Genomic DNA, 15,289 nt, shown 5'->3' with positions numbered 1-15,289 from the left:
TCCACGGACGGTACCGGTCCGTGGAACAAGTCCTACCGGGCCGCTGGTTTGCTGGCGCCGCCATCTTTTTGATGAAAAAGTGCTTCCGGTGAGCTTTTCCGGGTAGAAAGCTCACCGGAAGCACTTTTTCATCAAAAAAGATGGCGGCGCCCAGCTGATGCCGGTACCGGGCCGCGGCGCCCAGCTGATGCCGGTACCGGGCCGCGGCATAAAAAGGTTGGGGATCACTGCTGTAGCAGATCCTATCACAACTGTTGGAGTTGATTCAGCCCTGGCATGACTGGACCTGCTTAAGGCTGATCGCTTAAAGTAAACCCTACTTGTTTCAGGTTTATTCACTATTTCTTATTTTAGAACATAGAACTTATCCGTGCTTTCCCAAAAATAAGACCCTGTCTTATGATTTATTTATTTTTGCTACCCAACAAAAAGGTACCAGGTCTTATTTTCGGGGGATGTCCTCCATTGACTAACCTCACTTGCGTGCATCATCCCCGACCTCCTTTTTGCTGTCAGAGGCCTTCAGGAACTTTTTCTACGGCTGGCAAGGCTTTCCTGAAGGCCTCTGTAAGTGGATAAGAGAACTCAGGATCGATCCAGAGATTTGTTCTCAGCTCCAGAGGCCTTCAGGAAATCCTTGCTGGCTGCAGAAGAAGAAGGCAGGCAGGTGTCAGGGTGTGCGAGGCCCGGCTACAACTTCCCAAAGGTAAGTAGTAGGGCAACTCCACCCACCCCCTACACCCCCACCCTAGCTTAATTTTTACCTATCTACTCTGGAGTGGGCGGGATCTTAATTGGGGCTTATTTTTTTGGGGGGGGTAGGGCTTATATTGGGCGCACGTGTAAAAAAATCAAGCTAGGACTTACTTTCAGGGTAGGTTGTATTTTCAGGGAACCATGGTAAAATAAGAGGTCCTCTTGGTCAAGCAGGAGAACCTATTCCATGTCGGACTGTGTCTCACTTAGCAACAGAAATTTGGGGCTCAATGGTGCCCATAAGACCTGTACATGGAATGCAACTACTTTCTTACAAAGACATTCCAGCTGAAGAATGTAGGGTTCATGGACAGTTTCTCCTTGATCAGTCAAACATGGTTTATTCTTAAAAGCACGGCGGTCTCATCTGGGGTGCCAAATGTTAGGAAAGTTGTAATTTCTGGAGTCATCTGATGCTCACCCAGATTCTTCTCAGCCAAGCCTCATCCATCCTACTTTAAGGGCCCTCCAAAAGATAATATGGGTTGAGCAAAAAACTCATGGTGCGTTCACTTGGCTCCCTGGCCTGCTGTTGACTCTGAAGACATGGTCCTTCATAGACATCCTCCTGGGCTTGCTAAGTTCTCCAACCCCTTGCCTTCTTTTGGTCCAAAAAGAGGGGTGACTATTTTTTTGGGGGGTGACTATTCCTGAGTGATATTTCCCATCATGCACGTGGTTGGCATGCTTGGCAGGTTCTCTGCTCGAATCCCGTCACGTCACGCCGGGCACTGGAAACTGCAGAAGTCAGCCGATTGGAAGAAGTGGTAAACGTTCACCAAGGGGAACATCAGCACAGCTCCGAGCAGAGACCCCAGCTGCTCCACCGCACCGTACCAGACCAGGGCACTGTGGCTGCAGCTGCGAAGGATCATCCCTAGCATCACCTTGACGTAGGTGAGGGTTCCGGTGAAGGACACCCAGGAGATCACCTGTCGAGAGAACGGAGAGAAGAATGTGGGTGAGAAGTTGCCAGATTGAGATCTTGGAAGATCTCCAGAAGTTGCTGGTGGCTCCGTCACTGGCGGTTTTTCGGGAGACACTGGACAGGCACTTGTCTGAAATGGTATAGGTTCTCCTGCTTGAGCAGGGGGTTGGACTACATGACCTACAAGGCCCCTTCCAATTCCTATTCTATTCTATTCTATTCTATTCCATTCCATTCCATTCCATATTCTATTCCATATTCTTATTTCTCTATTCTATTCTATTCTATTCTATTCTATTCTATTCTATTCTATTCTATTCTATTCTATTCTATTCTATTCTATTCTATTCTATTCTATTCTATTCCATTCCATTCCATTCCATTCCATTCCATTCCATTCCATTCCATATTCTTATTTCTCTGTTCTATTCTATTCTATTCTATTCTATTCTATTCTATTCTATTCTATTCTATTCTATTCCATTCCATTCCATTCCATTCCATTCCATTCCATTCCACCAGTCATTTGAGTGTGTAAAGATGTCTGACTACCTACGTAGCATTTATTCGTTTTATATGTTTTTTTACAAGTCACAAAAAGCAACCTAGATACAGCATTAGCATTGGTGAAACCCCCCAACCAATCCTTAAAAATAGTGGTGATGTTAGTAAGGTGAGATCATTGTACCAGGTACGGGACTTTCCAGCCCAGAACAGGGAGTGATATCATGCAAAGAGGCCCATATAGGTATTAGGCACAGCAGTATGCTGTGTGCACCCTCTACAGGATCTCTATTGCTACTACACTATGCTATGCTATTGTATGCTATTCTTATTTCTTTATTATATTCTTATTTCTCTATTCTATTCTATTCTATTCTATTCTATTCTATTGTATTCTATTCTATTCTATTCTATTCTATTCTATTCTATTCTATTCTATTCTATTCTATTCTATTCCATTCCATTCCATTCTTCCATTCCATTCCATTCCATTCATATTTCTATATTCTATTCTGTTGTTGCCTGCCAGTAGCCAGTGGAGCTGGTGGCAGACTCGGACAGTGAAGAGGTTGGGGAGGAACATGGGCCAATCCTGGAGTTTGGGGAAGGCTCTGATGAGGGCTCTGCGTTGGAGGCAGAGATGGGGCCAGGGCTGTCAGACAGTTATCAGCTGCCTTTGGCATCGGAGGTCAGTTAGGCAGAAGAACAGCTGGGGCCTGTTCCCAGTGTCCGCATGCACAGAGCTGCCAGAAGAAGGGAACAGCTAAGGAACAAGGGTCGACTTGGGAGTAAAGCCACAGGTGGATGGTGAATGACCCCTCCCATAGGGAATAAAAGAGGAGCGAAAGGGGAGTGGGGCTTTGCAGGAGACAAGTAGTTCAATTCATTAGGGTGAAGATCTGTTCCTGACTCCTTGCCAAGTATTGTCTGCTACAGCATGGCGTTTGGAAGATATCGGCCTGGCAACTCTCCCAGCCTGATCAAGGTCTGTAGTTGTGAACTCTCCTGGAAGACTGTTTGCCGGGACTTTGCTGGAGAGGAATTCCCTTGAACCTAAAATAAAAGGGGTTTTTATCGGGACAAGGAGTCAGCTTCATGATCTTGGGAACAAGCCTAGGCCAGAACACATGGAACCACAAAGCCCAGCATGCTGTGCGACTCCAAACCCGCCCCCCCTGTATTTTCCACTCGCGGGAAGTGATCGAGTGGCCGACTTACAATCAGGGCACCTCCCCAGTTGGAGTGCTGCAGGAGCGGGCAGGGGCTCAGCACAGCCATGGCCATGTTGTAGACCCCAAAGGCAGTTCCTGCAGCCGTCAGGATCCCCAGGAAGAGAAGAGACCTGGAGGGGCGGAAAGGACAGAGGTTGTGGGTTGCCATTTTTGGACACGGACCCAGACTTCGCCCACAGCAAGAGAGCATTCAGAGGAAGAACTGGTTAGGCAGCACGGGGAAGATGTAAGCTGGGCGTACATGCCACGGTAAGCCAGGATCGAGTAAAGAAATGATTGGGCAGCTCGTGAGCCATGAAGAAGCTTGAGAAAGAAAATGGGATATTGATATTATGGGGTCCTGGGTGCTCTCTGAGATGGGTGGGGTTTTTTTTGCAGATGTTTCATGACCCAACTAGGGAACATCATCAGTGCTAGAAGGGAGTGGGGTTGGCAAAGAGGAGGAGGAGGAGGAGGAAGAGGAGGAGGAGAAGGAAGGAAGGAAGGAAGGATTTGGAATACCTTGCAAGCCATTCAGAAACTTGAGAAAGAAACTTGAATAGGTTGATATAATGAGGTCCTGGGTGTTCTCTTTGCTTGGTCATTTTGCAGACCTTTTATGAACAAACTAGATAACACCATCAACTGCGAGAAGTGAGTGGGGTTTTCTCCCTGCTTATATACTAGTGGTTTGCCATGACAGTGCTAGGAGAAATGTTTTGCGTGGTTTGATAGTTCATTAGGTAAGGAAACTTCTGCAAGAAAACAACTAAGCTTTCCTCCTCCTCCTCCTCCTCCTCCTCCTCCTCCTCCTCCTCCTCCTCCTCCTCCTCCTCCTCCTCCTCCTCTCCACACACCTCACTCCTTTCTAGCACTGATGACGTTCCCTAGTTGGGTCATAAAATGTCTGCAAGAAAACCACCTAACTCGGAGAGCACCAAGAACCCCACAGTCTGCCTTCTTCCTCTTCCTCCTCCTCCTCCTCTCCACACACCTCACTCCTTTCTAGCACGATGACTTCCCTAGTTGGGTCATAAAATGTCTGCAAGAAACCACCTAACTCGGAGAGCACCAAGAACCCCACAGTCTGCCTTCTTCCTCTTCCTCCTCCTCCTCCTCTCCACACCTCACTCCTTTCTAGCACGATGACATTCCTAGTTGTCATAAATGTCTGCAAGAAAACCACCTAACTCGAGAGCACCAGACCCACAGTCTGCCTTCTTCCTCTTCCTCCTCCTCCTCCTCTCCACACCTCACTCCTTTCTAGCACTGATGACTTCGGAGCACTGGACCCCACTGATGACATTCCCTAGTTGGGTCATAAAATGTCTGCAAGAAAACCACCTAACTCGGAGAGCACCAAGAACCCCACAGTCTGCCTTCTTCCTCTTCCTCCTCCTCCTCCTCTCCACACACCTCACTCCTTTCTAGCACTGATGACATTCCCTAGTTGGGTCATAAAATGTCTGCAAGAAAACCACCTAACTCGGAGAGCACCAAGAACCCCACAGTCTGCCTTCTTCCTCTTCCTCCTCCTCCTCCTCCTCTCCACACACCTCACTCCTTTCTAGCCCTGATGATGTTCCCTAGTTGGGTGATGAAACGCCTACAAGGAAACCACCGCGCTCACAGAGCACCCAGGGGATTCTCCTTTCAACCCTGAGCTGGAGAATATCCTCTTCCGTTGGTACCCATTGTCTTAACCCCAAGCATACACACCTGTTGGGTAGGAAGGTGGCCACGGTGCAGGCGAGAGGGTTGGCCATGGAGCTCAAGGTGGCCGCCAGATGGTACGCCAGGTTGCCGTAAGGCAAGCAGGAGTAGCTTTGCACGGAGGGGAGGATGCCGTTGGTCAGGGCATTCAGCCAAGTGATAAGGAAATAGATGAAGACCAATTTGGAGCCGGCATACAGGACCTTCTCGTCTCTTGGGCCCTCTTCATTGACGTTCTCCATCCTTCTCTCCGTAGAGTAGGTTGGGCCTCCCGTCGAGTTGTCCGGTTCCTCCTTGCCCGCGGGAACGTTCTGGATCGAGTTCAGGGTGATCTCGCTGGAGCATAAATCCTGCCTGGAAAGGTCCCATGACTGGGGCTGCCAGTTGAGGAAGACGAAGGCCACCAGGCAGAAGGACATCATGGCCGAGAGGAGGAGGAAGAAGACCAAGCTGGAGAAGTTGGCCGGAGAGTAGCGTGTCTCCATAGGCAGGGAGTCCTCAGCTCCTGTGGCGTTGGCCCACGAAGAGTTGCCCAGGCTGGCGTTCAAGGTCGGCCCTGGGACCTGGACGCAGGTGGCAATGCCGGCGCCCTGGGCCAGGGCGAAGAGAGCTGGGATGAAGCCACTGAGCCCTTCCCCGATGAAGAGGGTGGGGACGTACCGCGGGTGGAAGCGAGCCATGAAAGGCAGGAAGGTGACGGACGAGGTGCAGTCCACCAGCGAGAGGAAGAAGGTGAGGACAAAGAAAGACACGCTGTGAGGTTCTCCAGCGACGGGCGTGGTGTAATGCCAAAGGAAAGCCAGGAGGAAGAGAGCGAGGATGCCCATGGAGACCACCACGCAAATCACCGGCGCCTCCTTCAACACACCCGGCTTCAGTTTGTGCATGAGGGTGACAAAGAGAGGCCCGAGATTGGCCAGTTGGATGATGATGGTGAGGTAGGAAGGGAGATACCAGCCTTCAGGCAATTCGTTGACCAGAAGGGGAAGCTCAACCCAAACGCCGTTGATGGCCACCCAGGAACCGGTGCCAAAGATGCAAGCCAGGAAGTGGGTGAGCCACGCCATCTTCGCCTCCGGAGCAGAAGACCTGAAGGAGAGGAGAGGTGGTTTAATAGATTAGATTAACAGAGTTGGAAGGGACCTTGGAGGTCTTCTAGTCTAACCCCCCACCCACCCAAGCAGGAGACCCTACATAATTTCTGACAAATGGCAGTCCAGTCTCTTCTTCAAAGCCTCCAGGGATGAAGCTCCCGCAACTTCTGAATAACAGAATAATAATCAGAGTTGGAAGGGACCTTGGAGGTCATCTAGTTCAACCCCCCCCCAAGCAGGAGACCCGACACCATTTCTGACAGATGGTAGTCCAATCTCTTCTTGAAGGGATGAAGCTCCCACAACCTTTGAAGGCAACTTCTGTTCCATTAGTTATTTATTCTCACTGTCAGAAAATTTCTCCTTATTTCCAGGTTGAATCTCTCCTTGTTCAGTTTCCATCCATTATTCCTTGTCTGGCCTTCAAAGGTGCTTTAGAAAATAGCTTGTCCCCCTCCTCCTCTCTGGGGCAGCCCCTCAAATATTGGAAGATGCTCTCCTGTCCCCCCTGGTCCTTCTCTTCCCTAGACTAGCCAGGCCCAGTTCCTGTAACCGTTCTTCATATGTTTTAGTCTCCAGTCCCCTCATCATCCTGGTTGCTCTTCTCTGCACTTTTTCTAGAGTCTTAGCATCTTTTTTATATTTGGTGACCAAAACTGGATGCAGTACTCTAGGTGTGGTCTTACTAAGGCTTTATAGAGGGGTATTAGTACCTCCGTTGATCTCGATTGTATCCCTCTGTTAATGCAATTTAGGATTGCATTGGCTTTTTTGGCTGCTGCTGCACACGGCTGGCTCCTATTTAGCTGGTTGTCCACTAAGACTCCAAGATCCCTTTCACAGTTACTGCTATTGAGCCTGGTTTCACCCAGTCTATCTGTGTCCTTTGGGTTTTTCTTGCCTAAGTGTAGGATTTTACTTTTCTCTATATTGAATTTCATTTTATTAGATATGGCCCAGTGTTCTAGTCTGTCAAGATCCATCTGGATCTTGAGCCTATCTTCTTGGGTGTTGGCTATTCCTGCCAGCTTAGTATCATCTGCAAATTTGGTAAGTTCCCCTTCTATTCCCTCCTCTAAGTCGTTAATGAAGATATTGAAGAGTCCTGGGCCTAAGACAGAACCTTGTGGCACCCCACTGCTTCCTTCCCTCTATGTAGACTTAGACCCATTAAGGGCTACTCGAATACTATATGATATGGGAATTATTCTTGTCAATGGCTGGAGAATAAAATATGGAGATTGGAAATGAAAGAAGATGAGCGAAATATAGAAAACAGGTAAATAGAATTAAATATGTTAAGATGGGGATTGTTATAACAACTCGATATATTATGGACATCAGCATTAAGAGAGCATTAATACTCAGGTAACAAACATGTGTAAACTGCCATTATTGCACAAGAGATTTGCACCCAGACGATGCTCTATTTAGATGGAAAATGGATTTATATTAAAATAAAATGTTTTTTAAAATTACATTAAAAAAAATAAGGGGTGGTCTCGGGCTCCCTCAAAGATTACCTGGACAGTTTGCAAAACTCTGCGCCGTCCCTTTAAGAGGATCACCCATCTGTTCCTCTCTTGGATTGAAATAAGGAAAGGATCCAGGAATTCAACCTCTGCCCACCTGGTTACCTTTGCTACCTGCTAACTGTTACAGGTGTGACGCTGGCAGCTCTGCAGCCCTTCCTCAGTTCCTGGACCCCAGCCAGGTGGGCAGATTGAAGGACAACGGTTGCCTACTACGCAGCAAAACTGGACAGGTTTCTCTTTCTCCCCAACTACGGGGAGGAGTTCCACTTAGTGTCGAAAGCGGGCCTGGGCAGTAAGGGAGGACTCGTGAAATGTACCTTTCAGTTTGGCAAATTCCCTTCTTCCTGCAGCGTCTGTCCCCAGGTAAGCGATGGGTCCCCTCGTGCAAGCAGGTGGAGGTCTGCCTTTTGACGCCTTCCAGCCAGGTTTGAGAGTTTCATTTACCTGTGCGCTGGTCCGTACAGGTGGCACCGCCTTGAAATCACAGTGGGGAGATCACCTTTTGTTAGAGAAAGGAGAGGAAGATAGGCGCTGGGCGCAAGGCACCAAACAGGCTGATCGGGATTTTTTAAAGGCGAGGATTGTGGTTGGTGGCTGGGAAGGTTGGAGAGCTGGATTTCGTCACAAGGCTGGGATTGTTGCCTTCTCAAGGCCGGGCAGGGAACAGCTTGGCCAATATTCTGGGAGAAAGAGAAGGGAGATTGTTAGATTGTATGCCTTTCCTTTCCTTTCCTTTCCTTTCTCTTTTCCTTTCCTTTCCCTTTCCCTTTCCTTTCCCTTTTTCTTTCCTTTCCTTTCCTTTCTCTTTTCCTTTCCTTTCCTTTTCCTTTCTTCTCTTCTTCTCTCCTTTCCTTTCCTCTCCTCTCCTTTCATTTTCTTTCCTCTCCTCTCCCTTCCTTTCTTTTCCCTTTCTCTCCTCTCTTTTCCTTTCTCTTTTCCTTTCCTTCCTTTCTCTTTTTCTTTCCTTTCCTCTCCTCTCTCCTTTCCTTTCCTTTCCTTCTTTCCTTTCCTTTCCTCTTTCTCCTTTCCTTTCCTTTCCTTTTATCTCCTTTCCTCTCTTTTCCTTTCCTTTCTCTTTTTCTTTCTTCCTTTTTCCTTTCCTATCCTTTCCTCTCCTCTCCTCTCCGTTCTTTTCTCTTTTCCTTTCCCTTCCCTTCCTCCTTTTTTCTTTTCATCCTTCCCTTCCTTTCCTCCTTTTTCTTTTAATCATTTCCTTCCCTCTTCTTCCCTTCCCTCTCCTTCCCTCCTCTCCTCCTTTTCATCTGTCCTTCTCCTCCTTTCCTCCTGTCCTCCTCCCATCATCTCCTTCTTCTCATCTTCTCTTCCTCCTTCCTCTTCCTTTTCTCTCTCCTCACCTCTCCTCCTCTTATTCTTTGTCCTTCACATCGCTTTTTCTCCTTCTCCTTCCCCTCCTTTCCTCCTTCATCTTCTCCTTCTTCTCAACTCTTCCTCCTCTTCTCCTTCCTCCTCTGTCTCCTCTCCTCCCCCTCCCTTTCCCCCTCCTCCTCTTTCTCCTCCTCTTTCTCATCTCCTCCTCTTTCTCCTGCTTCCCCTCCTCCCCTCCTTCATCTTCTTCTCCTCATCTTCTTCTCCTTCATCTTCCCCTCCGCCTCTCCTCACCTCTCCCCTCCCCAGGAAGTGGCTGTTTCTGAATGGGGGGAGAGAGAGTGTGAGAGCAAGGGATTGCAAGACTGGCTTGGAAACTTCACAGAATGTTGAAAATGTAGCTCATGTGACAGCAGCAGCAGTCAGTAGCTCTGAAGCAACTGGCTGATGTTACCTAGTTGGGTAATGAAATGTCTGCAAGAAAAGAGCCAAACTCAGTGAGCACAAAGGGCCCCACAGTCCCCCTTCCCCTTCTTCCCCTCCCCCTCCCTCTCTCCTTCCCCTTCTTCTTCTTTCTCCTCTCTGCAAACTTCACTCACTTCCAGCACTGAAGATGTCTACAAGAAAACCACCAAGCTCAGAGAGAACCAAGGACCCCAAAGTCTTCTTCTTCTTCTCCTCCTCCTCCTCCTCCTCCTCCTCCTCCTCCTCCTCCTCCTCCTCCTCCTCCTCCTCTCCACACACCCCACTCCCTCCTGGCACTATGATGTTACTTAGTTGGGTCATGAAATGTCTGCAAGAAAACCACCAAGCTCAGAGATCACCAAGAACCCCAAAGTCATCTTCCTCCTCCTCCTCCTCCTCCTCCTCCTCCTCTCCACACACCCCACTCTCTCCTGGCACTATGATGTTACTTAGTTGGGTCATGAAATGTCTGCAAGAAAACCGCCAAGCTCAGAGATCACCAAGAACCCCAAAGTCATCTTCCTCTCCTCCTCCTCCTCCTCCTCCTCCTCCTCCTCCTCCTCCTCCTCCTCTCCACACACCCCACTCCCTCCTGGCACTATGATGTTACTTAGTTGGGTCATGAAATGTCTGCAAGAAACCGCCAAGCTCAGAGATCACCAAGAACCCCAAAGTCATCTTCCTCCTCCTCCTCCTCCTCCTCCTCCTCCTCCTCCTCCTCCTCCTCCTCCTCCTCCTCCTCCTCCTCCTCCTCTCCACACACCCCACTCCCTCCTGGCACTATGATGTTACTTAGTTGGGTCATGAAATGTCTACAAGAAAACCGCCAAGCTCAGAGATCACCAAGAACCCCAAAGTCATCTTCCTCCTCCTCCTCCTCCTCCTCCTCCTCCTCCTCCTCCTCCTCCTCCTCCTCCTCCTCCTCCTCCTCCTCCTCCTCCTCCTCCTCTCCACACACCCCACTCCCTCCTGGTACTATGATGTTACTTAGTTGGGTCATGAAATGTCTGCAAGAAAACCACCAAGCTCAGAGATCACCAAGGACCCCAAAGTCGTCTTCTTTCTTCTTCTTCTTCTTCTTCTTCTTCTTCTTCTTCTTCTTCTTCTTCTTCTTCTTCTTCTTCTTCTTCTTCTTCTTCTTCTTCTTCTTCTTCTTCTTCTTCTTCTTCTTCTTCTTCCTCCTCCTCCTCCTCCTCCTCCTCCTCCTCCTCTCCACACACCCCACTCCCTCCTGGCACTATGATGTTACTTAGTTGGGTCATGAAATGTCTGCAAGAAAACCACCAAGCTCAGAGATCACCAAGGACCCCAAAGTCATCTTCCTCCTCCTCCTCCTCCTCCTCCTCCTCCTCCTCCTCCTCCTCCTCCCACACACTCCACTCCCTCCTGGCACTATGATGTTACTTAGTTGGGTCATGAAATGTCTGCAAGAAAACCACCAAGCTCAGAGATCACCAAGAACCCCAAAGTCATCTTCCTCCTCCTCCTCCTCCTCCTCCTCCTCCTCCTCCTCCTCCTCCTCCTCTCCACACTCCACTCCCTCCTGGCACTATGATGTTACTTAGTTGGGTCATGAAATGTCTGCAAGAAAACCACCAAGCTCAGAGATCACCAAGGACCCCAAAGTCATCTTCCTCCTCCTCCTCCTCCTCCTCCTCCTCCTCCTCCTCCTCCTCCTCCTCCTCCTCCTCCTCCTCCTCCTCCTCTCCACACACCCCACTCCCTCCTGGCACTATGATGTTACTTCGTTGGGTCATGAAATGTCTGCAAGAAAACCACCAAGCTCACAGATCACCAAGGACCCCAAAGTCATCTTCCTCCTCCTCCTCCTCCTCCTCCTCCTCCTCCTCCTCCTCCTCCTCCTCCTCCTCCTCCTCCTCCTCCTCCTCCTCTCCACACACCCCACTCCCTCCTGGCACTATGATGTTACTTAGTTGGGTCATGAAATGTCTGCAAGAAAACCACCAAGCTCAGAGATCACCAAGGACCCCAAAGTCGTCTTCTTCTTCTTCTTCTTCTTCTTCTTCTTCTTCTTCTTCTTCTTCTTCTTCTTCTTCTTCTTCTTCTTCTTCTTCTTCTTCTTCTTCTTCTTCTTCTTCTTCTTCCTCCTCCTCCTCCTCCTCCTCCTCCTCCTCCTCTCCACACACCCCACTCCCTCCTGGCACTATGATGTTACTTAGTTGGGTCATGAAATGTCTGCAAGAAAACCACCAAGCTCAGAGATCACCAAGGACCCCAAAGTCGTCTTCTTCTTCTTCTTCTTCTTCTTCTTCTTCTTCTTCTTCTTCTTCTTCTTCTTCTTCTTCTTCTTCTTCTTCTTCTTCTTCTTCTTCTTCTTCTTCTTCTTCTTCTTCTTCTTCTTCTTCTTCTTCTTCCTCCTCCTCCTCCTCCTCCTCCTCCTCCTCCTCCTCCTCCTCCTCCTCCTCCTCCTCCTCCTCTCCACACACCCCACTCCCTCCTGGCACTATGATGTTACTTAGTTGGGTCATGACATGTCTGCAAGAAAACCACCAAGCTCAGAGATCACCAAGGACCCTACAGTCCTCCTCCTCCTCCTCCTCCTGTCCACACACCCCACTCCCTCCTGGCACTGATGGCGTTCCCTAGTCGAGTCACAAAACATCTGCAAGAAAGCCACCCAGCTCTGAGAGCACTAAGGAGCCCTCATTTCAACCCTGAGCTACAAATCATCTCCTTCCTTGGTACTTTTCTCAATCTCAGCCCAATTGATTTGAGCTACAACCCAACCCAACCTCCCCAAACAACACACACACACACAGAGAGACACACACACAGAGAGAGAAATAATCGAACAATCACACAGTTACCCCAAGTTGCCCGGTTCTTCTTCGCCTCCAGGAAAAGTCCCCAGCCTTAGCGTGAGAAGACGACAAAGGAATAGATCAACAAGAACCCCTCCGTGTGCAACTTTCTCGCCTCCTGCCGCTGATTTTCTAACGTAAAAGTGTTGGACTCTGACCAGGTGATTTTCATCAGTCGAGTCCTGCAATAGTCCTAGAGTTCAGAAAGAACTTTAAGGCTCCCGGCGGCGCCGTTCTTGGCACGGTCCAAGGTCTCACTGCTTTGATCCATCCAATATCCTTTGATTTTGTCCCGGGGAAGCAGGCCGTACCATTGTTTTCCTTCCTTGGGGGTGGGGGTGGGTGGGGTGGACTTGCACGGAACTGTCGGCCTCCTCAGGGTTGGAATGGACGGTCTGTCCTTCCTTAGCTTTGAACCTGTTTATCTGATGCCTTGGGAAAGGGGCTGGCTTGGTCAGCCTACCAAAGCCTTTGAAACGGGGATTCTTTCTAGTTCAGGGCTATTGTGGCTGGATATTGGGGGGTCAGCACCCCATCCGTCTCCAGAATCGTATCCCAAGTCCTTTCCTTTCTTCCTCTTTCCTTTCCTTTTTTCCTCTAATTCCTTTACTTTCCTTCCTTTTCCTTTCATTTTCTTCGTCACTTTCGTTTTCCTTTCCTTCCTTTCCTTCTCTACTTCCTTTCCTTTCCTTTTCCTTTCTTTTCTTCTCTATTTCCTTTTGTTTTTCCTTTCTTTTTCTTTCCTTTCCTCTTTCTTTTCTTTTCTTCTCTATTTCCTTTTATTTTTCCTTTCCTTTCTCTTTCTTCCTTTCTTTTCTTCCTTTCCTTTCCTCCTCCTTTCCATTCTTCCTCTTTCCTTTCCTTCTCTATTTCCTTTCCTTCCTTTTCCTTTCCTTTCCTTCATAGAGATTCCTTCTCTATTTTCTTTTCCTTTCCTTTCCTTTCCTTCCTTTTCTTCTCTATTTCCTTTCCTTTCCTCTCTTTCCTTTCCTTCCTTTTCCTTTCCTTTCCTTTTCTTCTCTATTTCCTTTACTTTCCTTCCTTTTCCTTTCATTTTCTTCATCACTTTTGTTTTCCTTTCCTTCCTTTCCTTCTCTACTTCCTTTCCTTTCGTCTCTTTCCTTCCTTTTCCTTTCTTTTCTTCTCTATTTCCTTTTGTTTTTCCTTTCTTTTTCTTTCCTTTCCTCTTTCTTTTCTTTTCTTCTCTATTTCCTTTTGTTTTTCCTTTCCTTTCCTCTTTCTTTTCTTTTCTTCTCTTTCCTTTTATTTTTCCTTTCTCTTTCTTCCTTTCTTTTCTACCTTTCCTTTCCTCCTCCTTTCCTTTCTTCCTCTTTCCTTTCCTTCTCTATTTCCTTTCCTTCATAGAGATTCCTTCTCTATTTTCTTTTCTTTTCCTTTCCTTTCCTTCCTTTTCTTCTCTATTTCCTTTCCTTTCCTCTTTCCTTTACTTCCTTTTTCCTTTCCTTTCCTTCCTTTTCTTCTCTATTTCCTTTCCTCTTTCCTTTCCTTCCTTTTCTTCTCTATTTCCTTTCCTCTCCTCTTTCCTTTCCTTCCTTTTTCCTTTCCTTTCCTTCCTTTTCTTCTCTATTTCCTTTCCTCTTTCCTTTCCTTCCTTTTCCTTTCCTTTCCTGCTTTTCTTCTCTATTTCCTTTACTTTACTTTCTTCTCTATTTCCTTTCCTTCCTTTTTCTTCCATTTCCTTCTTCTCTATTTCCTTTTGTTTTTCTTTTCTTTTTCTTTCCTTTCCTCTTTCTTTTCCTTTCTTCTCTATTTTCTTTTGTTTTTCCTTTCCTTTCCTTTCTCTTTCCTTTCCTTTCTTTTCTCTTTCATTTCCTTTCCTCCTCCTTTCCTTTCCTTTCTTCTCTATTTCCTTTCTTTTCCTTTCCTTTCCCTTTCCTTTCTTTCTTGTCTATTTCCTTTTGTTTCTCCTTTCCTTTCTCTTCAAAATCTTACTTCTTTTCTTCCTTCCTCTCTCCTTCCCTCCCTTCCTCCAGCCCTTTCCACTTAACATTCCAGCATTTCCTGGTTCCTTTTGAATCGGCAAACCTGTTTGCTGATAGTGCAAGAAGGGTCAGAGTCTCTTCTACTTTGACCCCAGTGATTAAAGTTCCAATAAACCACATAGAATAAACAAGAATAGTGCAACAGCGCAAAGAAATCATTCTTCTATTTTGGCCTTATCATAATCTTGACTCCATCTCTCCCTTTTCCAAGCACAACTTCCCAGTCCCTAAGATTGCACAAGTAAGGTCAGAGAGAGGCGTACAGGATGGAATTACAAACACCCTGATAGAAGAAGAGAGGCCCACTGTCACACTTTCCCAAAGGGAAGTGGCCTGGCCACCTGTCAGAAATAATATGGATTTCTGCAGAAAACAAGGGGTTGGACTAGTTGACCTCTAAAGTTCCTTCGAATTCACACATCATGATTCTTTGATTATTTGTGGGGCTGCCCCAAAGAAGAGGGGGTCCACTTATTTTCCAAAGCACCTAAAGGCAGGGCAAGAAGCAACGGATGGAAATGCATCAATGAGTAGAAGCAACCTGGAATTCAGGAGAAACTTTCCGACAGTGAGGACAATTAACCAGTGGAACAGCTTGCCACCAGATGTTGTAAATGCTCCAACACTGGAAGATTTTTAAGAAGAGACAGGACAGCCACTTGCCTGAAATAATATAGGAATTCCTGCTTGAGCAGAGGGTTGGACAAGAAGAGCGGCAGGGGGCGCGCTAGCCGCTTCTGGGGCTCCGACCCAGACGGGTATGGAGCTAGGCTGCCCTGCAGGGGCAGCTGAAGGTAGGGGATCCGGAGAGGGGTTTGGGGTGTTGCAGACCCCCCCCGGCCGGTAGAACCCCTTTCCCAGGACGTGCAGCGGCGGTCCGTAATGGCCGCCACAAAGAAGCTGGCAGCCGGGTAAGAATGCGCAGGAGGAAG

The 15,289-nt window shown here is 47.9% G+C and overlaps 1 protein-coding gene and 1 long non-coding RNA gene across 5 annotated transcripts in view; one reads left to right on the top strand and one right to left on the bottom strand.

The window, feature by feature from the left end:
- Window positions 1-863: 863 nt before the first annotated feature.
- Window positions 864-12,488, bottom strand: SLC52A3 (solute carrier family 52 member 3). 4 transcript variants are annotated; one of them, XM_087962363.1, is made up of 4 exons: window positions 12,361-12,488; window positions 5,119-6,201; window positions 3,407-3,530; window positions 864-1,688 (listed from the first exon to the last, which is right to left on the bottom strand). In XM_087962363.1, exons 2-4 carry the CDS (start codon window positions 6,177-6,179, stop codon window positions 1,476-1,478), a joined length of 1,398 nt encoding a protein of 465 aa, XP_087818489.1. In that variant the 5' UTR covers window positions 6,180-6,201; window positions 12,361-12,488; the 3' UTR covers window positions 864-1,475. The 4 variants fall into 4 exon arrangements, with proteins under 4 accessions (XP_087818489.1, XP_087818487.1, XP_087818486.1 ...); XM_087962361.1 differs by lacking the exon at window positions 12,361-12,488 and adding an exon at window positions 8,186-8,310; XM_087962360.1 differs by lacking the exon at window positions 12,361-12,488 and adding an exon at window positions 8,059-8,306.
- The window catches only part of LOC148131061 (uncharacterized), a 29,032-nt gene continuing 21,712 nt past the window's right edge, over window positions 7,970-15,289 (top strand). Inside the window, exon 1 of the long non-coding RNA XR_015749090.1 lies at window positions 7,970-8,104. This is a non-coding gene — a long non-coding RNA (uncharacterized LOC148131061). The remainder of the gene's footprint in view (window positions 8,105-15,289) is intronic.

This window comes from Notechis scutatus, chromosome 3, assembly GCF_049901735.1.
Source record: "Notechis scutatus isolate UNSWTSFEM ecotype Mainland chromosome 3, rNotScu1.2, whole genome shotgun sequence".
In the NCBI taxonomy this organism is placed as follows: Eukaryota; Metazoa; Chordata; class Lepidosauria; order Squamata; family Elapidae; genus Notechis; species Notechis scutatus.
The sequence above is the reverse complement of the archived record's forward strand: the minus strand, read 5'-3'. Positions and strand labels throughout refer to the sequence as shown.